At 28.9% G+C, this 19,583-nt stretch overlaps 2 protein-coding genes across 3 annotated transcripts; one reads left to right on the forward strand and one right to left on the reverse strand.

The window, feature by feature from the left end:
- Nucleotides 1–5,843: 5,843 nt before the first annotated feature.
- Nucleotides 5,844–11,741, forward strand: LOC101493325 (uncharacterized). Its single transcript, XM_004500842.4, has 12 exons — nt 5,844–6,022; nt 6,105–6,324; nt 6,918–7,118; nt 7,201–7,271; nt 7,532–7,694; nt 8,498–9,091; nt 9,298–9,678; nt 9,784–9,859; nt 9,937–10,000; nt 10,868–11,003; nt 11,169–11,282; nt 11,372–11,741. Exons 1-12 carry the CDS (start codon nt 5,922–5,924, stop codon nt 11,435–11,437), a joined length of 2,187 nt encoding a protein of 728 aa, XP_004500899.1. The 5' UTR covers nt 5,844–5,921; the 3' UTR covers nt 11,438–11,741.
- A 2,757-nt stretch (nt 11,742–14,498) lies between these two features.
- On the reverse strand, nt 14,499–18,693 carry LOC101492992 (enoyl-CoA hydratase 2, peroxisomal). Of its 2 annotated transcripts, none has more exons than XM_004500841.4 (12): nt 18,554–18,693; nt 18,385–18,451; nt 17,904–17,926; nt 17,712–17,817; nt 17,104–17,174; nt 16,844–16,916; nt 16,214–16,253; nt 15,910–15,982; nt 15,693–15,843; nt 15,406–15,476; nt 14,918–15,091; nt 14,499–14,771 (listed from the first exon to the last, which is right to left on the reverse strand). In XM_004500841.4, the coding sequence occupies exons 2-12, from the start codon at nt 18,439–18,441 to the stop codon at nt 14,684–14,686; spliced, it is 927 nt and encodes a 308-aa protein (XP_004500898.1). In that variant the 5' UTR covers nt 18,442–18,451; nt 18,554–18,693; the 3' UTR covers nt 14,499–14,683. The 2 variants fall into 2 exon arrangements, with proteins under 2 accessions (XP_004500898.1, XP_073224252.1); XM_073368151.1 differs by having other exon boundaries at nt 18,548–18,658.
- Between the last annotated feature and the right edge of the window lie 890 nt (nt 18,694–19,583).

Consider the following 19,583-nt stretch of genomic DNA (forward strand, 5'->3'; position numbering starts at 1 on the left):
TTCGACAAAAGAGATGATTAATACAATCTCGACACAAAGTCATGAAAATATATTCATACATATACTAATCTTTAAAAAAAAACATAGAAATATGAAGTACATAACAAATCCATGGTTCAAAATAATTTTCTATAAAATATAAGCAGACTATAGTGTAAACTGATATGCGTCATTTCTTCAACATGTGATTTAAGCCTTTTTACCTGTAACACATTTGAATAAAGTTGGATGAGATTACATCTCAGTGGGTCCCAATAAATAAAATTAAATCAATTAGCATCTTAATTTGGGACTATAATTATTTTCTGAGTTTATCTTCAATGTAAAGTTTTAACTCTTTCTAAATATTCAAGTCATTAGACGTGAGTAATCTAATGACTTAAACTCTACCTAACAAGTATGTTATAAAGACTACATTAGTTTTACTAATTCCTTTTAGTAAATTTATTTTGGTAAGATTGGACATAATTACGTTCGTAAGTGGTGTCCACTTACCATCGCTTCCGTCGTATATAGACGGAGAATTCATCTAGCTAGGATGAATCATATACTTCTCACTTTAATCAAATATATATGAATTATATATAACAATCCACACACATGGAGAATTCATCTAGCTAGGATGAATCCTATACTTGTCACTTTGATCAAATATATAGAAATTATATATAACAATCCACACACAAATATAACATCATCTATTAATACATATATTAAAGACTAGCATACACTCAACCTTGAAAATTATTATGATAACATAAGCTATTAAGTCAATTATATCATACAAATGACACAATGTAAAATAAAATTACAGAGAAATGTTTAAGGTGGATTTTTCCCAAAACAGTTCCAAATTTATATTATAACAACTCAAAACTGAATTTAACTTCAGAGTTAACTGACAGAAACTTACAAATATCAGAATTGAGTGAATGAGTACTCTTTGGAAAGTTTATGATGTCTATTTTATAGATAAAATTTAATTTTATTTTATTTTTATTTAGTTCCAATTCTTGCAGTTTATTAAAATAAAACACAATGACATAAAACAAAACAGAAACAACAACTCTGATCCAGCTTGTAACCCATTTTTTCAACATCAATACTCAATCAATCATCACGAATTTTGTACTCAATTTGAAGGTAATTGAGTCTAGTTTTCAGAAAACTAAAAATCATTCAAAATGGATGTTTATAGAAAAAGTTATGACCAAAACACCACACATATGTCATGCGAAATTCAAGTTAATAACATTTTTTCTATCGCACTAATTTCCTAACAATTCTTTGCAACAATAATGCTACAAATCATGAGTAAATCAGTAATGAACATATAAAAAACAGCAACAAAAATTTCAATTTACTCAATTCTACACTAATCTATTTCAAAATCCCTAAATCCAACCAGAAATAAAATAAATATCATTTTTTTCATTTCGTACTCTTAAACCCCAAATCCCTAATCTATGGAACATATTATTTCATACATGCATGAATGAGAGATAGAAAAAGGAAACCCACCTATTTTTTTTCTCCTTATCTTCTTCTTTCTCTCTCTTTCTTCCTCTCTATCTCACCATTTTTTTTTCTCTCCTTTTCCTTTCTGTTTTGCCATTCTCTCATCCCCTTCCTCTTTTTCTTTTGTTTTGTTTTATTTATTTTAGTTTAGTACTTTCCCCCTTTTCTATTATTATTATTATTATTTGTTAAGTTTTGAACATGAATAAGATAAAGAGGAAATGATGGCAAATAAATCTGATCCTAAATGAAGAAGGTCCTGACAAGTAAAATAAGAATGATAGATTTATTTTCCTAAACACTTCTACGCCATGGCGTGTTGTATCATTGTATAGTCGGTGTGTTGTATTATTGTATAGTCGGTAGTTCTATACATGGTCAGTTTTTTTTTATGTTTTTTACGTATCCATTTTAAAACCTTGATACTGATTAAGATTTATAATCAAATATATAATATAACAAATTTATTAGTTATGTATTTGGTTTTGACAAATTCAGTTTCAATTTTTTTTTTAAAGTTAGTTAAAATTTGATTATTTTTTGTTTGATTTGTGTAATTTTAATTGATTTGAAAATTGATATTATATATAAAAAATTAATATAATTTTTTAATTTAAAAAATTTGATATATTTTGAAATTATGATGACAAAACTATGAATAAATTTGATCATATTTTTCTTTTCATCACCTTAAACAAATTATTGTTATATAATCCAATCAATAATGAGTGTATGTAAATTACAATTTATATATCATATTACACCATAATCAAGAACATTCTTTAAATCTATAGTAAAAATTTGAATTCATGTTATTAATACACCGTGAAAGAAAAAGATGAGAAATTAATAAATGACTTATAACATAATAAAATATTGATAAAATATAATATATAATATTTATATAAATATGAAAAAAAATGATTAAATTATAAAAGATGTCAAAAGTAAATAAAAAAAGAAATGTATAAGATAAATAGAAAGGCTAATAAATTTTGAAAGATGCCAAAAGTAAATAAAAAAAAAAGTCTAAAATAAACAAAAAGATTAATTTATACAAAATGAAATAATTAAAAATAAATTATATTTAATAATATATATTAAATCTTATTTTCACATTCACTTCGGTATATCATATCCAAAAACAAAGATTGAATATCAAAAACAAAGATTGAATAAACAAAATTGTAAGATTATAAAAATAAATGATAATTTTTTTTAAAATATTTATCATAAAGAAATAGATCAAAAGCAAAGATTGAATGATCAAAATTGTAAAATTATAAAAATAAACAATAATTTTTTTAAAACATTTATCATAAAGAAATAGTCAAAATCTTACATAAAATCATAGCCGTTTATTCTTTCATACTATATATTTTTCTGTCAAATTCTTTATTGTGTTAACAAATTTTAACAAAAAATAAAAATTTAAAAGTTGAGTGGATAATAACCATATAAGTTCTAAATACAAAATTAAAATATGAGTGAAAATTCAACCAAATAATAAATAAATTGAATTATAACTGAATATTTAAAATATATTTGAATTAAGTTATGAATTTAAGTTTCATAACCGATTTTTATTTTTATTTTTTTATTTATCTTGCTCGATTTGGTTTATGGATAGATTCCGGTCTTTATTGGTAAAAAATAAAATTTGATAACACTTATTTCTAAATGCAGTCATATTTACACCAACAAAATTACCAACAAAATATATATTTTATTTTATAAAGTATTAATTATTTTTTATAAGTATACCATCTACACATAAGTTCCATTGAAATCAAAAGAATTATTTTTTATAACTATACCATTTACACATAAGTTCCATTGAAATCAAAAGAATTATTGTACTTATTATGAAATCTGGCTTATCTCTTGAATTTCTAAAAGTAGATGAATTATGTTATATATATGTATGTCTATATTTTATTATGAGAAACAACAAGTAATTTATTAATTATAGTTTGATATATTACAGTTTTTTCACTATACTTTACCTTTTCTCCTCTGTAACGTTTGGAGAATTTTGCAATTTGCCTCGAGAATATAAAGTTATAAATATTTATTAATTTCATAAATTTTAAAGATTATTTACAATATTATTGTCCATTATTTTTCATTTAATTATTGTGAATCATACATGATTATTAATAGAAAAGACTACAAATAATATAATGTAACATACACTATAAAAAGTTTCGATAAACATATGTATAATCAACTAATTTTCGTGATCACATTTGGCATCTATTTTCTAAATGGATTAATGGTGACTACCATCATGTTTATTTCTTTCATATAGAAGGATCTTGATTTCAAATAATTCTTTTTTTCCTCTCCATGAATCTAAACTCTACTTTTTCTTCCACAATTCAATCTTTATGAATATTATCTGCTAGTTAGATGGTCAAATAAAAAACAAACGCATCATATAATCAACAATACAAATTAATATATAAGAAAAAAGTTAAATACATGAAAAAATAAATAATGAGAAACGTCGTATTGTGTATTATCAAATTATATCAAGTGATAAATGATAAATAATAAACACTGTTTCCCTACATTTTCTTTTTCACATCTTCTCTTCTCCATATAAATTCAATGAAAAATTATACTTTAATTGACTAAAACTATTGCTATAATTTGAATTTATTATTTATGCGGGAGTATATTTTTCTAATTAAAGGTAACATTTATTATTTATTGTTATCTGGGAATTTGCTATTGCACGTTGAAAGTATTTTCAAAATTTAAAATTGTTAAAGAAATCAATTGCAGTAAAGAATATAATTTTTTTCATTTCCTTAATTATGCCAAATTTATCATTTAAGATAATAATGTAAATATTTATATTATTGAATAGAAATTATTATTTTTATATTTTTATTTGTATAGCTATTTGATTTGTTTTTTTTTTTAATTAATTACTATTTATATATCAAGTAAGTTTGTTACATGTAAAGAGAAATGAAATCAGCAATTTTAATGTGTATTTCAAAAAAAATAGTTTGAATTTATTTTTGGTTCATAAATTTTAAATTATTATTATTATTATTATTATTATTATTATATTTATTGTGAAATGCACGAGAGAAAAAAACTTTTTAAAAAATCGATATATGTACATTTTACTTATAAAACAAGTCTCATTTAATCTTAGTATAGATATTTCGATTGAAAAATAAAAATATTATTTTCAAAGTTTAATGAAAAATTAACTATTGTATTGTCAATAATCTTAACTACTTTTTACTGGAATAGTACATTTAATACTTAAATGTTATTGAAAAAAGTAAATAAACTATACGAAAAATGACCAATAAACATCCACTCTTTTTCTATATTTATTGTAAAAGTAGACAATAAATTTAATGTATTTTTTAATATTTTAACATATTTAACTTGATTTTTTATATTCTAAAATAAGTTAATATATTTAAAGAAAAAGTAAATGTAACTAGTAATTTAAAAATAATTTATATCTAAGGACAATTTGTTTTCCTTAAATAATGTTTATAACTAACAACAGAGATGATATAAATAACATTTAAACACAATGAAAAGAGTGATTGATTACAATAATTACATAATACTTTTTTTTGGCCACAAAAATAATAATTACTGCATAATATTCGGATAAAGACTATATGACATATTAAAAAAAAACTATCTCGAAATGCATTATTTTATTAATTTTTTATATAATATTTATTATCATTATTATTATTATTATTTTTCAATTATATCACTACTACCTATATTCTTTATTATAAACTTCATTTGAGATTTTTAAAAAAGAAATATAATCACCCTTTCAAATGATTTAGTACATTCGTTATTATCTTTTTAAACGTAAAATTTATTTATATTTAAAACATACAATTTATTAATACTATTTAAAATTTATTTTTAAAAACAAAAATTAAATGTATTTATATATAAAAGATATTTTAAGAACATCAATATATAAAATTGATATACTAACTTCTTGTATATTTTTATTAATATATGTGGAAAGACAATAAAATTATAATTAGAACAATCATTAAGTAATAAACAAAATCCATAAAAAATAATAATAATAAAAAACAACAAATTTTACATAAAGAAAATCAAATTTTAAACTTTCAAAATGATAATTGCACTATTGTCAAGATAAATAAGAGAGGGCGAAAGTCCAAATAAAGATTATATTTCTACTTTTTACTTTTCAGCATATTATTATTATTATTTATCTCAGTGATGAATAGAATATAGATTAAGTGGGAGAGAGGGAATAGTGATATCCGAAATGTTACTATGAGAAATCAGTAATTTTATGAATTATTTAACGTCTACCTTCGTTCACAATTCTATCATTGTTTTCTTCATCTTCTTCGCAATACCATAGCATGGCTACCCTAAACGAACCCTTGCAATATCCCTCTACTCGCAGAGACGACTCTATCGTCGATCACTATCACGGCGTCAAAATCTCCGACCCCTATCGATGGTAATAATTAACTCAACAATTTCAATCGTTCATTTTCGTTGCTCAATTCAATTCTCATTTTCTTTTTCTTTCTATTTTGAAGGCTCGAAGATCCTGATGCTGAAGAAGTGAAAGAGTTTGTTGAAAAACAAGTTCAACTCACCAATTCCGTGATTAAAAAATGCGAAACTAGACCAAAGCTTAACGAAACAATCACAAAGCTATTTGATCATCCTCGTTATGATGCTCCTTTTAAACGAGCTGACAAGTACTTTTACTTCCATAACACTGGTCTTCAGCCACAGAACATTCTCTATGTTCAGGTAATTTGCTATTGCTTTCACACTATTTACTTGAATTGAATCATTACCTATGCATAACTTACACTTCAAATTGAAGGTGTGTTTAGTGCCAGACACCTATGGATCTTAGATGCCTATGCAACACTGACACTTATAGTTACCTCAATCGCTTTCATTTTTCAGAGATGGATCCATACATTTTAATAGTGAGAGCAAGATTAAATACTTTAAATGTTTGTGTCAAAAATATATCGATACATATGCGATAAAATAAAGAGATTGTTAGACTTAAGAGTCCCATGGTAGATAACTTAATTGATGAGCCGAGAGACGCCGAAAGAGTTTTGAGTCCTAATTTGGAGGTTTGGGGCTCAAACATTGGAAACTAACCTAATCCAGTAATTTACTAACATCTGCTCATAAAAAATTGCAAAAAATTAAAGATTACAAAAATTATACGATTATATACCAAAAATTTGAAGATACTTCAACATCTATGACCAGGCAATCTGTCCATGAGTGTTATGTGTTGTGTCTGTGTTAGTGATTCATATATCATTAATTCCCTGGTTGGTTTTCAATTCATCGGATTCGGTTATCTTTTCATTTTTCAGGACAGCTTGGAGGGAGAGCCAGAGGTTTTGCTTGACCTTAATGCTTTAAGCGAGGACGGAACTGTAGCGTTGAGCACATATTCAGTGAGTGAAGATGCCAAGTACCTGGCTTATGCGCTAAGTTCCAGCGGTAGCGATTGGGTGACTATAAAAGTTATGCATATCAAGGACCAAAATGTTGAGCCTGATACTTTATCATGGGTGAGTAACGCATTGTGCCTTTGCTTGAAATTAAAATGGGCATACTGAAAGGCCATTGATGACTGTTAATGTTTTGCTTCAGGTTAAATTTTCCTCCATTAGTTGGACACATGATAGCAAAGGATTCTTTTATAGCCGCTATCCAGCACCCAAGTAAGTTATGTTACACTGTTTCCAGGAAGTGCATGGTTTGCAATTGAATTTGACTTGCAACTTTAGCTAAGTATAAATATGGAGTGTGTGGTCATCAATTTGATAGTCCTAGTCAAAGATGATTCAAATTGGTATTATCTATATGGAGATCTTGACATCTTGTAAATAGATAATGTTAATGTATGATGGTACTTGGTAGGATTATTTTTATGTTCTGTTGAAATGAAATTTGAATAAGTTATTCTGCTTTTACACTGTAGAGAGGGAGAAGTGGTAGATGCTGGGACTGAAACAAACTCTAACCTTTATCACGAGCTCTATTATCATTTTCTGGGTACGGATCAATCAGAAGATATTTTGTGCTGGAAAGATCTTGCAAACCCTAAATATACTGTGGGGGGAGTTGTTACTGATGATGGGAAGGTGCTGTATTATTGTCATTGATTTAGAATTATCTGAATTGTCTGTATTCTTTATATGTGCATACAGAATAAGAAAACGTATAACTGATTTATATGCGCTTTCAGTGATTTTACCAATGTCAATGTATTTGACGATTCACTGTTTTATGCTCTGCTCCATATTTTTTAGGGGACATTGTTTTAGATCTCTCTGATTTAGCATTAAAGTTTCTTGCTTGAGTAGTCTCTTATGCAACATGCGTCTCTACTATATTGCTTTGCATTATTTTCATTATTTCTGCACCATTGTCATGTGAAGTGTGATAAAATGTGACCGAGTATTAATACTATAGGATATAACTGTGATAAAATGTGCTAGGTCAATATAATCTCTCTTTCTTGAAGTGTCTTGCGGTAAAGATCTCAATATTTATTCTAATATTTTTGAAAATTCTTACTTCCTCCGGTCCTAAATGTTAGAGAAAGTTAGGTGTATAAAAGTTGATGTATTTGATCCAAATTTTGGACAAAAACATCAACTTCTGTTTACCAAACTTTATCTTGTATTTAGGACTGAAGGAAGTATTTAACAACCGATCAAGGTAAGCAACTCATTGTTATGTAATTTTAGTATATCTAATTCTTACAGAAGATATATTCATCACATATTAATGTGGAAGGTTGTAAGAAATATAAATTCATGAATTTGTAAGCCAAGGAATGGGAGTATAACTTGATTTTAAATGGCTGTAATGAACTTTCTGCATATGGTTTTAAATTTCCCATGAATCTGATTCTGTTTTTGTTGATGATTTGATGATGCAGTATCTCCTCCTCTATATTGGAGAAGGGTGTGATCCAGTTAACAAACTTTACTACTATGACATGTATGATCAACCCAGCGTACTGGAAAACTTTCGGAGTGAAAACTCCCCCCTCCCTTTCGTCAAACTAATCGATAATTTTGATGCAAAGTATGATTACATTGCAAATGATGACACTGTGTTTACATTTTTAACTAATAAAGATGCTCCAAAATATAAACTAGTCCGAGTAGATTTGAAGAAACCAAACGCTTGGGCTGATGTTCTCCGAGAGTCTGAAAAAGATGTACTTGAGTCAGCATGTGCTGTGAATGGTAACCAACTGATAGTAAGTTACTTGAGTGATGTGAAGCATCTTCTACAAGTAAGAGATTTAAAAACAGGTTCCTTGCTGCATCAACTGCCAATTGACATTGGCACAGTTTATGAGATTTCTGCACGGCGCGAAGATAATGTGGTTTTCATTAGCTTTACAAGCTTTCTAACTCCTGGTATCGTCTATCAGTGCAACCTGGGAACAGGGGTTCCTGATCTGAAGATACTGCGTGAAATTGCGGTCCCTGGGTTTGATCGCTCTGAATTTCATGTCAATCAGGTACATAAAAAATCTCTGATGCTGCATAGTCGTTACACTATTCCTTTACTCGGTACGAAAACAGGCATGCAAAAGTGTCACATTATTGAATGGGCTGTTTTTAATTCCTCTAGTCCATATGAGTACAGGCATACTATCTCTTTGAGTGTGTATCGTTGTTGCTTGACTTGGTTGTTCTAATCTTTGATGTAATTTCCAAATTTCAGGTTTTTGTCCCTAGTAAAGATGGTACCAAGATCCCAATGTTCATTGTTGCCAAAAGGGATATTGTTTTGGATGGTTCGCACCCGTGCCTTTTATATGGATATGGTGGTTTTAACATCAGTATTACACCGTCCTTCAGTGTTAGTCGCATTGTACTCACAAAACATTTAGGTGTTGTGTACTGCATTGCAAATATTCGTGGTGGTGGAGAATATGGGGAGGAATGGCATAATGCAGGTTCCCTTGCAAGAAAACAGAATTGCTTTGATGACTTCATATCTGCAGCCGAATACCTTATATCTACTGGTTATACCCAACCCCGAAAGTTATGCATTGAAGGTGGAAGCAACGGCGGACTTCTTGTTGGTGCTTGTATAAATCAGGTCTGGTTCATTTGTTTTGTTTTTGCATTTTTAGGCCACACTTTCCATTCCATTTAACAGCTCTTTATTTATGCTAGATTTCCTCTTCCCTCTTTTTCTGTACAGAGACCTGATCTCTTTGGCTGCGCATTGGCTCATGTTGGCGTTATGGACATGCTACGGTTCCACAAATTTACCATAGGTTTGTTTAGATTTGTTATGTCCAGTAGTTTGTTTAAACAAATGTCACTTATTCATTGATTCTGAATCGTTATTCAGGTCATGCTTGGACCTCAGATTATGGTTGTGCAGACAAGGAGAAAGAGTTTCATTGGCTAATCAAGTAAGCAAGTTTTACCTTATCCTGAAATATCAAGGATAAGTTTCAATATTTTATGAATGAAGTTCTATATCTAAATACGTTATTTTCTTGTATTTATCAGCAGCAAATTATCATTAAGTGGTGTTGGTGGAAACATGTTAGTGATAGGGCCAGGTTTGAACAATTCACATAGGCTGATGGATGGAGACTGCTTTTTACCAGTATTTAATTGACGGACATATGGCTAGAGTTCTCATAATATTAGTGCATAATAGAGTAGTAGACAGAGAAATAGGAAATATATATATATATAGTACATATCCAAAAAACATCTCTCAGAACTTAAATATCTTGAGACAATCCCATTGTTGGACTTTTGTACTCTCACTGCCCTTGGTCCCTGATATCATATCCATTTTGATTTTTGTTTTCTTTTGCTGGAGTTCATGAGCTGCACATTCATGTTCCGGTCTGATAGGCAAGTTACTATTACAATATTTACAGAAGAGACAGTGCCGTTGGACCAGAGTTATTTTTATATAGGATGGCATGGTTTTGTCATGACAACGATGTAACAGTTCCGTAAATATTCATTAGGGTGAATGATAGGTTGGTTTAAATTCACAATACTTAAGCAGCATGGACTGCATGGTATTCATAATTCTTTCCTGGCATAAGTTGAGGATTCTCATCATCATTTAATCATCATATTTTGTGGTTCATTTGGGGAAAAAAGTAAATAATATATCTGCTTTCATCCTATTGTTTGTCAACCATGTTTTGAAAGACAGATTGCTTCATGAACTCCTGTGGTTTTCTATCGTTTGGATATGCAATTTTGGTTGGTGTGTTTTGAAAATTTGATGTTTCTATTATCTACTGCTCTAGGTACTCACCATTACATAATGTCCGGAGACCGTGGGAACAGCATCCTGACCAGTCAATTCAATACCCATCCACCATGTTGTTGACGGCAGATCATGATGATCGAGTTGTGCCGCTACACTCATTGAAGCTATTAGCGGTTAGTGTCATATAATAATACGTAGATTGAAAACACAACTTATATTTATTGAATCGTGGTACAAACTACATAATAAGTTGTTATAAACTAAATAAATTAACAACTAGCTGCTGCATCCTTTTTCTTCTTTTCTTATCTCTCTAACACATTTCGAGTTGTTATCAGACCATGCAGTATGTACTATGTAATAGTTTGGAGAAAAGTCCCCAGACAAACCCTATAATTGGCCGCATCGACTGCAAGGCCGGACATGGAGCGGGTCGTCCAACACAGAAAATGGTAAACAATTATGGTTTTAGGTTGTTTTTTCCTTTTTCTATATTTTATATATTTAATGTCTCAAGTTGATTATATGTATTTTTTGACAGATCGATGAAGCTGCTGATCGGTACAGTTTTATGGCTAAAATGTTAGAAGTGCATTGGATTGAATAGAGCTCACTGGTTCACAAAAGTAGAGATAAGAATATTAGTTTCTTTCAGGCTCTACTGCCGTACCAATTTATATATCTGTTCTTCACTTCTTACAAGAAAACATCTTGAACATGCGATTGTCAATCATTTATTTCGATTTTTTTCTCAATTAATATTTGAAATTGTTAAAAAACATTGGTACTTGAGAAATTGGTGTGGTATCTATTTATGGATGTCATATCCAGGTATTGTTACCAAAAAAAATATCCGAGGTATTGTACTCCGATCAAGTTATGCATTTATTAAATGCTGATGTTATAATCCATGTTCAAAACTATTTAAAACCGTATTTATGATAAAAAAAAGAGTAGTGGTTGATATTTTTTGTTTGTAATTAAAAAATTATTGTAAAGGGTTACACAGAGTGAAATTTAAATTAATTCAATAATGTTAATAAAATAATATCATTAAATTTGATTGAATTACACAAGATTTAATTTTTCGTATATTTTTTATCCTGAGGGGTATCTATATGACATGGATTTGCAACTAATCATAGCTTGTTTGTTTTAGGTCTAAGAATGAGCAAATGTTTGTTACAACTTATTTTTAATTTTTTTGTTTGTTATTAACAGTAATCACTTTTAGGAGTTTTTATGTTTGTTATTATTGTTTTTAAAAAATTAGAATCTAAAAATCATTTCAAAATGGTTTTAAATGTGAAGCTGTTGATTTGAATTTTAATAAAAATTAACAAACACAATGACTTATGTTTTAAAATTTATATAAAAATAAATTTTAAATAATTGGTCGTCAAAATTTACTTATTTTATAATTTGGAACAAACAATCACCTTTTTGGTCTGTGAAAATTGATTTTGATAAAAGAAAGCTAAAAATTAGATATGATACCCACTCCCTTTAACCTCTACCCGTACATTTTTTTTAAAAATTCAATTTTACCTCTCATTTTAACTTGGTTTCTTTGAAAAAATTTGCATCTGTTTTTTACCTATCAAATTTCTGAATTTTTTTTTCTAATAAACTTTTTATCTTTGAAACTTTGGTAAACAAAAAAAAGTTAAGAAAAATATTTATTTATCAAATTCTTCGTTTTTGAAATATCTGGTTTGTAAAAAAATTAAGTTTATCAAACATTTCGCGTTTGAAACATCCGATAGACAAAAAAAAATTTAGAAACCGGAAAATTCATATGGTAAATTTTCAAATCCAAAAATTTTAAAAATGAAATTTTCGGTAGTTATTTGTAACCAAAAAAATTCATGATTTTTTATGTAGTTACTTTGTTAATTGAAAAATTTAAAAATAAATTTTCTGGATAGAAAATAACTACTGGAAATTTTAAAAACGAATTTACAAATAATTATCAGAAAATTCAAATAATGAATTTTCTGATTCAAGAATTTCAATGGACAAAAAAACTTTTTCCAGATTTTTAAAAGGAGTATGTGTTGAATTGTCCAAATTACTTTTACTTAGTATTGATCACGAGAGTATTTTAAAAAATTATAGACAAAAATTACAAATATGGAGTATGTCTAAATATGAGAGTACAAAATCAAAATTTCAAGGGAGCTCCACCTAAAATTGATTTTTGGCTCTCACAAAAGCTAAATAAATCGGCCCATATTTGCCCTATGGTGTAGGAGGTTAGTCATTAGTAAACTTTATTTATCTCTCGGCCAAACGTAAATTACTAAGACCCCATTCCCTTAGTAAGTAGAGGGTAAAAAAAACTTTGACAAAAATGACCATTTTTTTTAACAAGAAAATTTTAAAGCATGTAAAAAGACTAAGCTCTAAGATGAATGTTGTTTGAAGCATTCGCTAGCAATCACTGCGACAGTGGAGAAGGAAACGTGTGATTAAGAATTATGTACCAAGAGCAAAAGCACAGGGATGTATTGTGCTTCTCCGCAATATCTGGTAACTGTGTATAAAGATATAATCGGCATTTGACAACCGAAGCAATGAAAAATCCTATATAGGATTTTATTTTTAGCACCAAGGGATACAATTGATTAGTTAATGTTTGTGTCCTTATCTTGCTGATATGATCAATCCAAGAGCCACAATGGTAAGTAGAAAGTGCTTCTTCAATAAGGTGAATTGCAAATTAAGAACTAGATTTCAAAATGAATAGGTACGTCAAAACAATATCTAAGATTTACTATGTTGGATTCGGTTATTTGTAGTTGGGAAACAATGCAGTCATTAAATCAAGTGGATTCTGATTAATGATCAATACTATCATGAGACCAAACAACACATACTTTAACTTCATCAAATCAAATTCATGCACCTTGAAATTCAAGCCATCTAATCTCTATCCTAGGTTAAAATGCGGGAAATGTTACAAGTACATAATCTATTTTCTTTATCTCATTTGACTCACCAGCATCACCAAAAGAGTAGAATTCAGGTGATTTATCAGTAAATTTATCTTTTAACATTTGCGTAATTGCATTGGTAAACACACTTTTCATTTATTTAAATCTCTCAAATTTTCATAATCTATTAAAAACTTTCACATATTGAATCAACTAACAAATTTTGTACAATATAAAAATCCCAAGTTTTCTCATCTTCAAATATAATACTTCAAATTTTATCAAATTTTTACTAGTTTCCAGTTTAATTAAAAATGATTTTAGATCACAAATCTATCAAAAATCGTGCTAAAAAATTAATTTGAGGGGTTTAGATTAAAGAAATAGACAACAGGACCATATTAACTTAATTTGAAAATGGGGAAACTTTATTGGCTCAAAGATGTTCAGCGTCCCAAACTATAGGGGTAAAAAATTAATTAAGTCAAACTTAAATTTAATACTTACTAATCATAAAAATATTATCTCAAACTAGATGTCATTTCTAATTTTCAAATTAAGATTAATTATTGTTTTTCAACCATATTATGTAATCTAATATGTATACATTATTTCTAAAACATTATATACCACACGACACATTGGAAAACGAAGGGGTATATGAATGATTTGAACTGTAATAATAAATTCATGTTAGTTTATATGTAATTGTATGACAGAAAGCATGGAATATGAATCAGGGCAAAGTTAAGCCATACGTTTACTTTAGTACTGTAAGTAACTTAATATTCTATTCAAATATGCATTTTTTAACATTTATCACTGTTACATTTAAAAATTGTCTTCAGTGCATTTAGGCATTATTGCAAACATAAATAACTGGACATTATTATCGAGCTACATCCATTTGAACCTCTTCAGAGTGATGAATTCAAACCACGTAGAACAACAGAGCCAGAAAGGACTGACCGTTTTCTTTCTTTCACCACAGTCCTATAAATTACCCTACACAATTTAAATTTTTTAACTTATAAGATGAATCTGAATTTTGCGTGCATTTGAATATGACAGCAAGAAACTTTAGGGAACAAAAGTACTATGTTAGAAAGGTATAGTAGAAAATAATTATGAATGTAACACAGTGAACCTACCTCGAGCCTTCAAGCCACATCTCGGTAACAAGAGTTTCTCCAGGGTAGACGTGTAGAAGAAATCGGCCAGTTATGCTTTTTATCATGTCGGGATCTCCTTTGCATATGTTTTTGACGATTGCCCTAACTGCAAACCCTAATGTGCACAATCCATGCAATATTGGCTGCGAGAATCTTTGGCAATTGGTTTAAAACATTCAATTAGTCATACAATTGAGTAAATCCATATGATTGAAAATGACCAGAAAAAGAATAGTCATAAACTGATAGTTTTATATCTTAAAATGCTATATAACCAACGTGTCTATGTATTTAATTCATATCATATGATCAATCCTCTTCACTTCAAACAAAGACCTCATGGCTTTAAGAAGGGAATATTCTCATTGACCCAATTCAACAAGCACACCAGAAATTTAAAATATAATTTATTGTTTCGAGTATTGAATGATCTGCCGGCATTCAGAAGACAGGATGAGAGTACTAACCCGGCAACCTTTGCAATCAGAGGATCTGAATGCAGAGGATTGTAATCACCGGATAGTCTGTAGAGCAATGCCTGCCAAACAGAAAAGACATTCAGAATTTGTACAGAGATTCAGAATAAAGCATATCAGCAGCTTTTAGACAAACTGACGCCTAAATGATATAAGACTGTACATTAGACTATCAACTAAACCATTTAGGAAAATGTAAAGCCTCAAGGAAAAGGAGGGAAATGTTGCAAATGAACAAGCCATTTTTTTCCAAACAGAATTGAATAGCTATAACATGCCTGAGATGGGTGGGTACGATCCTCAAACACTGAAAATGGTTTGCTTTCAGGAATTTTTACAGCTGAGGTCTGATTTAAAGGGTAGTTTGAGTAAGAAAATGGACTAGATGACTTTGAGAAACCACCAGCACCACGTAGATAGACTGTTGTCCTGCAAGCAACTTACTATTAGAGTGTGAGTGTAACAAAATATTAAAAGGAGTGTTTTAAGCTTTACCGGTTCATGCATAACAAATCGCCGGACTCTTTCTCATAACTTTTTGTTTCAATCTCTAAAATTGCTGCTTTGCCTGAAATTTAAGGCAACATCACATCTTTAAGAAGAACATAGGAGTAAAGGGAATAAAAAAATTGACATGTAGCCATTTGATCCATGTATGTAGCCGACCCTACTTAGTGAGATAAGGCTTGTTGTTGTACACATACATAAGATATATATTTTTCAAAGATGTGAAAGTGAAACTGTACAACAAACACATGCACAGCAGATCATTAAGTGAAAACAGTTTTTGCAATTCAACCTTTGTCATGCAATCCTGCGAGACTGACTTTATTTTGTATCTGTAACAACAAAAGATATATTGTCAGCCTATATATGAAGATAAAGAGAAAACAACTAGATATTAACCTGAGCATGCAGACAAAATTTACAACTATTTCAGAATATCATAGTTATAAAGGTCTGGTGTGGAAGGGGGAGATATTCTGTGTTAAAAAGGATTGATACCAATAAGATAGATATTAAATTTAATTACACAAAACATAATCTTTATCACTAACATGCCTCATATCTTTTTAACCTCATTTTAATTAAAGACAATCAACAGCTCATTCTTCTCAAGTAAATGTGGTTTTAGTATACTATTCTCACTATAACTCATAATGGAATGTTAACGCCACGATGAAAAGGCAACTATTTCACATATGCATAGAAATGATGATAAGTCAGACGTATTAATAAAGGATTCTTCATTTTTAGAAGATGGAAGCCTCTATCTACATTAAATTTCATTTACATCTACTACCACTTCGATGTTCCTGTGAATTTCATTTGAAATTTTGGTGTATTGAGCTAAAATTAGAATAATAAATCATTAGTTAAAAATTCAATTTAAGCTTCCAGTATGCAAAATATTAATTATAAACCATACATGGCAGCTGGAAGGAAATGGTTTGTACAACTCTATGTATTGTTGTCCATGAAGCAAAAGACGTGGATCATATCTGTCATACATAAAGTTCTACTTTTGGTTAAATATCAGAAGAGACAAAAAAATGAAGATCAACTATTCAATTCAACAGAAAATGAAGTATAAAAGTTAAGAATTAATACTATACATATACATTCATCCATAGAACAAATACATGAAGTGTAAGCACAGACATATTGAGAGTAGTGAGCGGCACTCACTGCAAGCCCGGGAGATCAATACCACTAGGTATGGATCCGAGTGAAAGTATAGCAGCAAACGTAGGCAAGACCTAAATAGCAGAAAATAATGCATGAGTCAGATATTTTGCAACAATACTGTCTCAACAGGGACTATAATAGAGTTATATTATGAAGTTTCTGACTGATCCAATTGGCAAAAGTTTTTATTGTGTGGCTTAAGTTAGTTATGCCAGCATGGTAGAGTTAGAGAGATCCTAGCTTTTTCTCTTGGTTTATCTCACTCAGTGTAATAGTTCAGTAACAAATCATAATGAAATTGCAGAGCAATTCCAAAATCATGAGATCCATCTTCTCTGAACTTTTTCATGGTATCATTCACTTTTCTATCCTAGGACCATGAATTACTACTATTAACAACATCTTGTGATAAGTTAAGGTTGAAGCAGATTGTGTTACATTAAACATATACCAAGAATACTTTAAAAGTAGCAAAATCCTAACAAAATTATGATCATTTAGGGTTACACTTACACGAGAATAAATAGACATGAATTTTATGTTACAGGAGAAAAAATAAATATACTAAAGTAAACATTTACCCATAACAGTTTGAAATTAAACGATACCTTGATAAATTCCTGACCATTTTCATGGTAAACAAATTTAAGTTCATCTTCATCGACAGCATCGGATGCACATGCTCCTATGCCTAAGGCATAAAGTGCCACATCTCTGTTGAACATGTATTTAAATCATGTTTACTCAAATCATAATACAATTTCATCTTTTTTGTTAATGTTATTAAAAGTTTGGCTTACCTTTCAGTATAAGAGTGGGTGGTCTGAATTCCATTCCATGCAGTCAAAACAAAAACAGAACCTTAGAATTCATTTAGTATCAACAGGAAGCTAAGAAGCAGTGACACAGACACTAAACGTAACACTGATACATAATAATTTGAAAAGTAGAAGAAATTTAATAAAACTACATGTGTCACTCGTGTCAAGCGTACATGACTTCAATCATAATTCTAGGTGCTACAAGACATATTACTGAAAAGCAAAAAAAGATAAAAGCAAAAAGATTCTATTGGAATATTCCACACATGAAGACCTTAGACACCACTTTTTTTATTTTTCATTTTTGTAAGCTAATTTGTTTTATAATAAGAATAATAATATGGTTTTGGGTATTGTTATGAATATGACACTTCTACAAACAGTTTGTGTACAAAAATCTAAAAAAACAAAAAAGAGAAAAGCGAAATGAAGAATATTAAGGAAAAAGAGAGTAACATACATCGGGGAATTTGTGAGAAAGTGCGAGTGCAGGGTCGAATTCCGATGAATCAGCCATCTAGACTAACCTGGAAGATCGATCATGGAAATTAATCACATTTAATCATATAAAGGTTAAATATAGTTTGATATGATTGAGACAAATGGGAGGAAATTGGGGTTACTCTTACAGAGAGAGTCACAGGTCCACAGGGATAAGGATTCTTTGAAGTTTCCACACGACTGCAGGAAATTAACATAAATTTTTTGTTTGATGAGAAACTCATACTATATGCACTTAGAATCGTGATGCAATGTACTTGGACATCATCCCAAAATGGCAAAATCATTAATATTCACTTTAGATTTTTAAGGAAAAACAAGGATCGAATTGATTTTTCTACAACTAAAATTCAGAGATATTTTGGGATTATTTTTTTAAGTGGTTAACACAGTGTAAATAGTTGTTAACTAATAGATAATTAATCAATTTCAATTTTTTTTTTATAAATAATTACAAATTGTAGTTAGTTAATTTCGAATTCATGTTTAATAAAATTATACTAATGAGTTTTCACATTTGATATATTAATTAACTATTTATTGAATATAATTAAAATTTCATTTGAACTACATCAATCATTTATAATTGTTTCAAAAATTGTTAAATTTCAATTTTACTTTTCAAACAAAAACAAATTTTATAGATATTAGTAAATCAAATGATATCATAGATACCGGTCAATTCTGATCAATATGGATATTGGATTGAATCTAAATCAACATGATAAAATTCTGGAGTAATTAAAGTTTATGATTTCCAACCCACAAAATCAATTAACACTGTACGAGAATATATATATATATATATATATATATATATATATATATACTTTCAATTGAGTTAAAATGTTGGAATTTTGAATTATAAAATTTAGTCTAACATATTACATTGATTTGGTTTGTGTTTGATAGAAAAATAAAAAGTGTTATGCTATCGACCGTCCTTAGAGCACTTATTGAAATAAATAAATAAATAAATAAATAAAAGACAAATTTTGAACGGAAAATCCCGTTTTCAACAATTCCAAAGTTTAAATTGCACAATGTTCAATTTTTTTTTTTACCTCTAAATTCTTAACAAAATACCTAACATTTTTTTTATAAGCAATTATCTTATCTTACATAATAATATTAACGAAATAATCTTGTTTACAATTA

This window comes from Cicer arietinum, chromosome 5 (assembly GCF_000331145.2).
Source record: "Cicer arietinum cultivar CDC Frontier isolate Library 1 chromosome 5, Cicar.CDCFrontier_v2.0, whole genome shotgun sequence".
Classification (NCBI taxonomy): domain Eukaryota; kingdom Viridiplantae; phylum Streptophyta; class Magnoliopsida; order Fabales; family Fabaceae; genus Cicer; species Cicer arietinum.

Coding starts and splice junctions, on each gene's coding strand:
- LOC101492992 (XM_004500841.4), bottom strand. CDS start 18,441: ATGGCTGATTCATCGGAATTCGACCCTGCACTCGCACTTTCTCACAAA. Junction 17,175..17,711: donor ATGGTCAGGAATTTATCAAG/GTATCGTTTAAT, acceptor TCTGCTATTTAG/GTCTTGCCTACGTTTGCTGC. Junction 16,917..17,103: donor ATTGATCTCCCGGGCTTGCA/GTGAGTGCCGCT, acceptor TATGTATGACAG/ATATGATCCACGTCTTTTGC.
- LOC101493325 (XM_004500842.4), top strand. CDS start 5,922: ATGGCTACCCTAAACGAACCCTTGCAATATCCCTCTACTCGCAGAGAC. Junction 7,119..7,200: donor AGCCTGATACTTTATCATGG/GTGAGTAACGCA, acceptor GTTTTGCTTCAG/GTTAAATTTTCCTCCATTAG. Junction 11,004..11,168: donor ACTCATTGAAGCTATTAGCG/GTTAGTGTCATA, acceptor AGTTGTTATCAG/ACCATGCAGTATGTACTATG.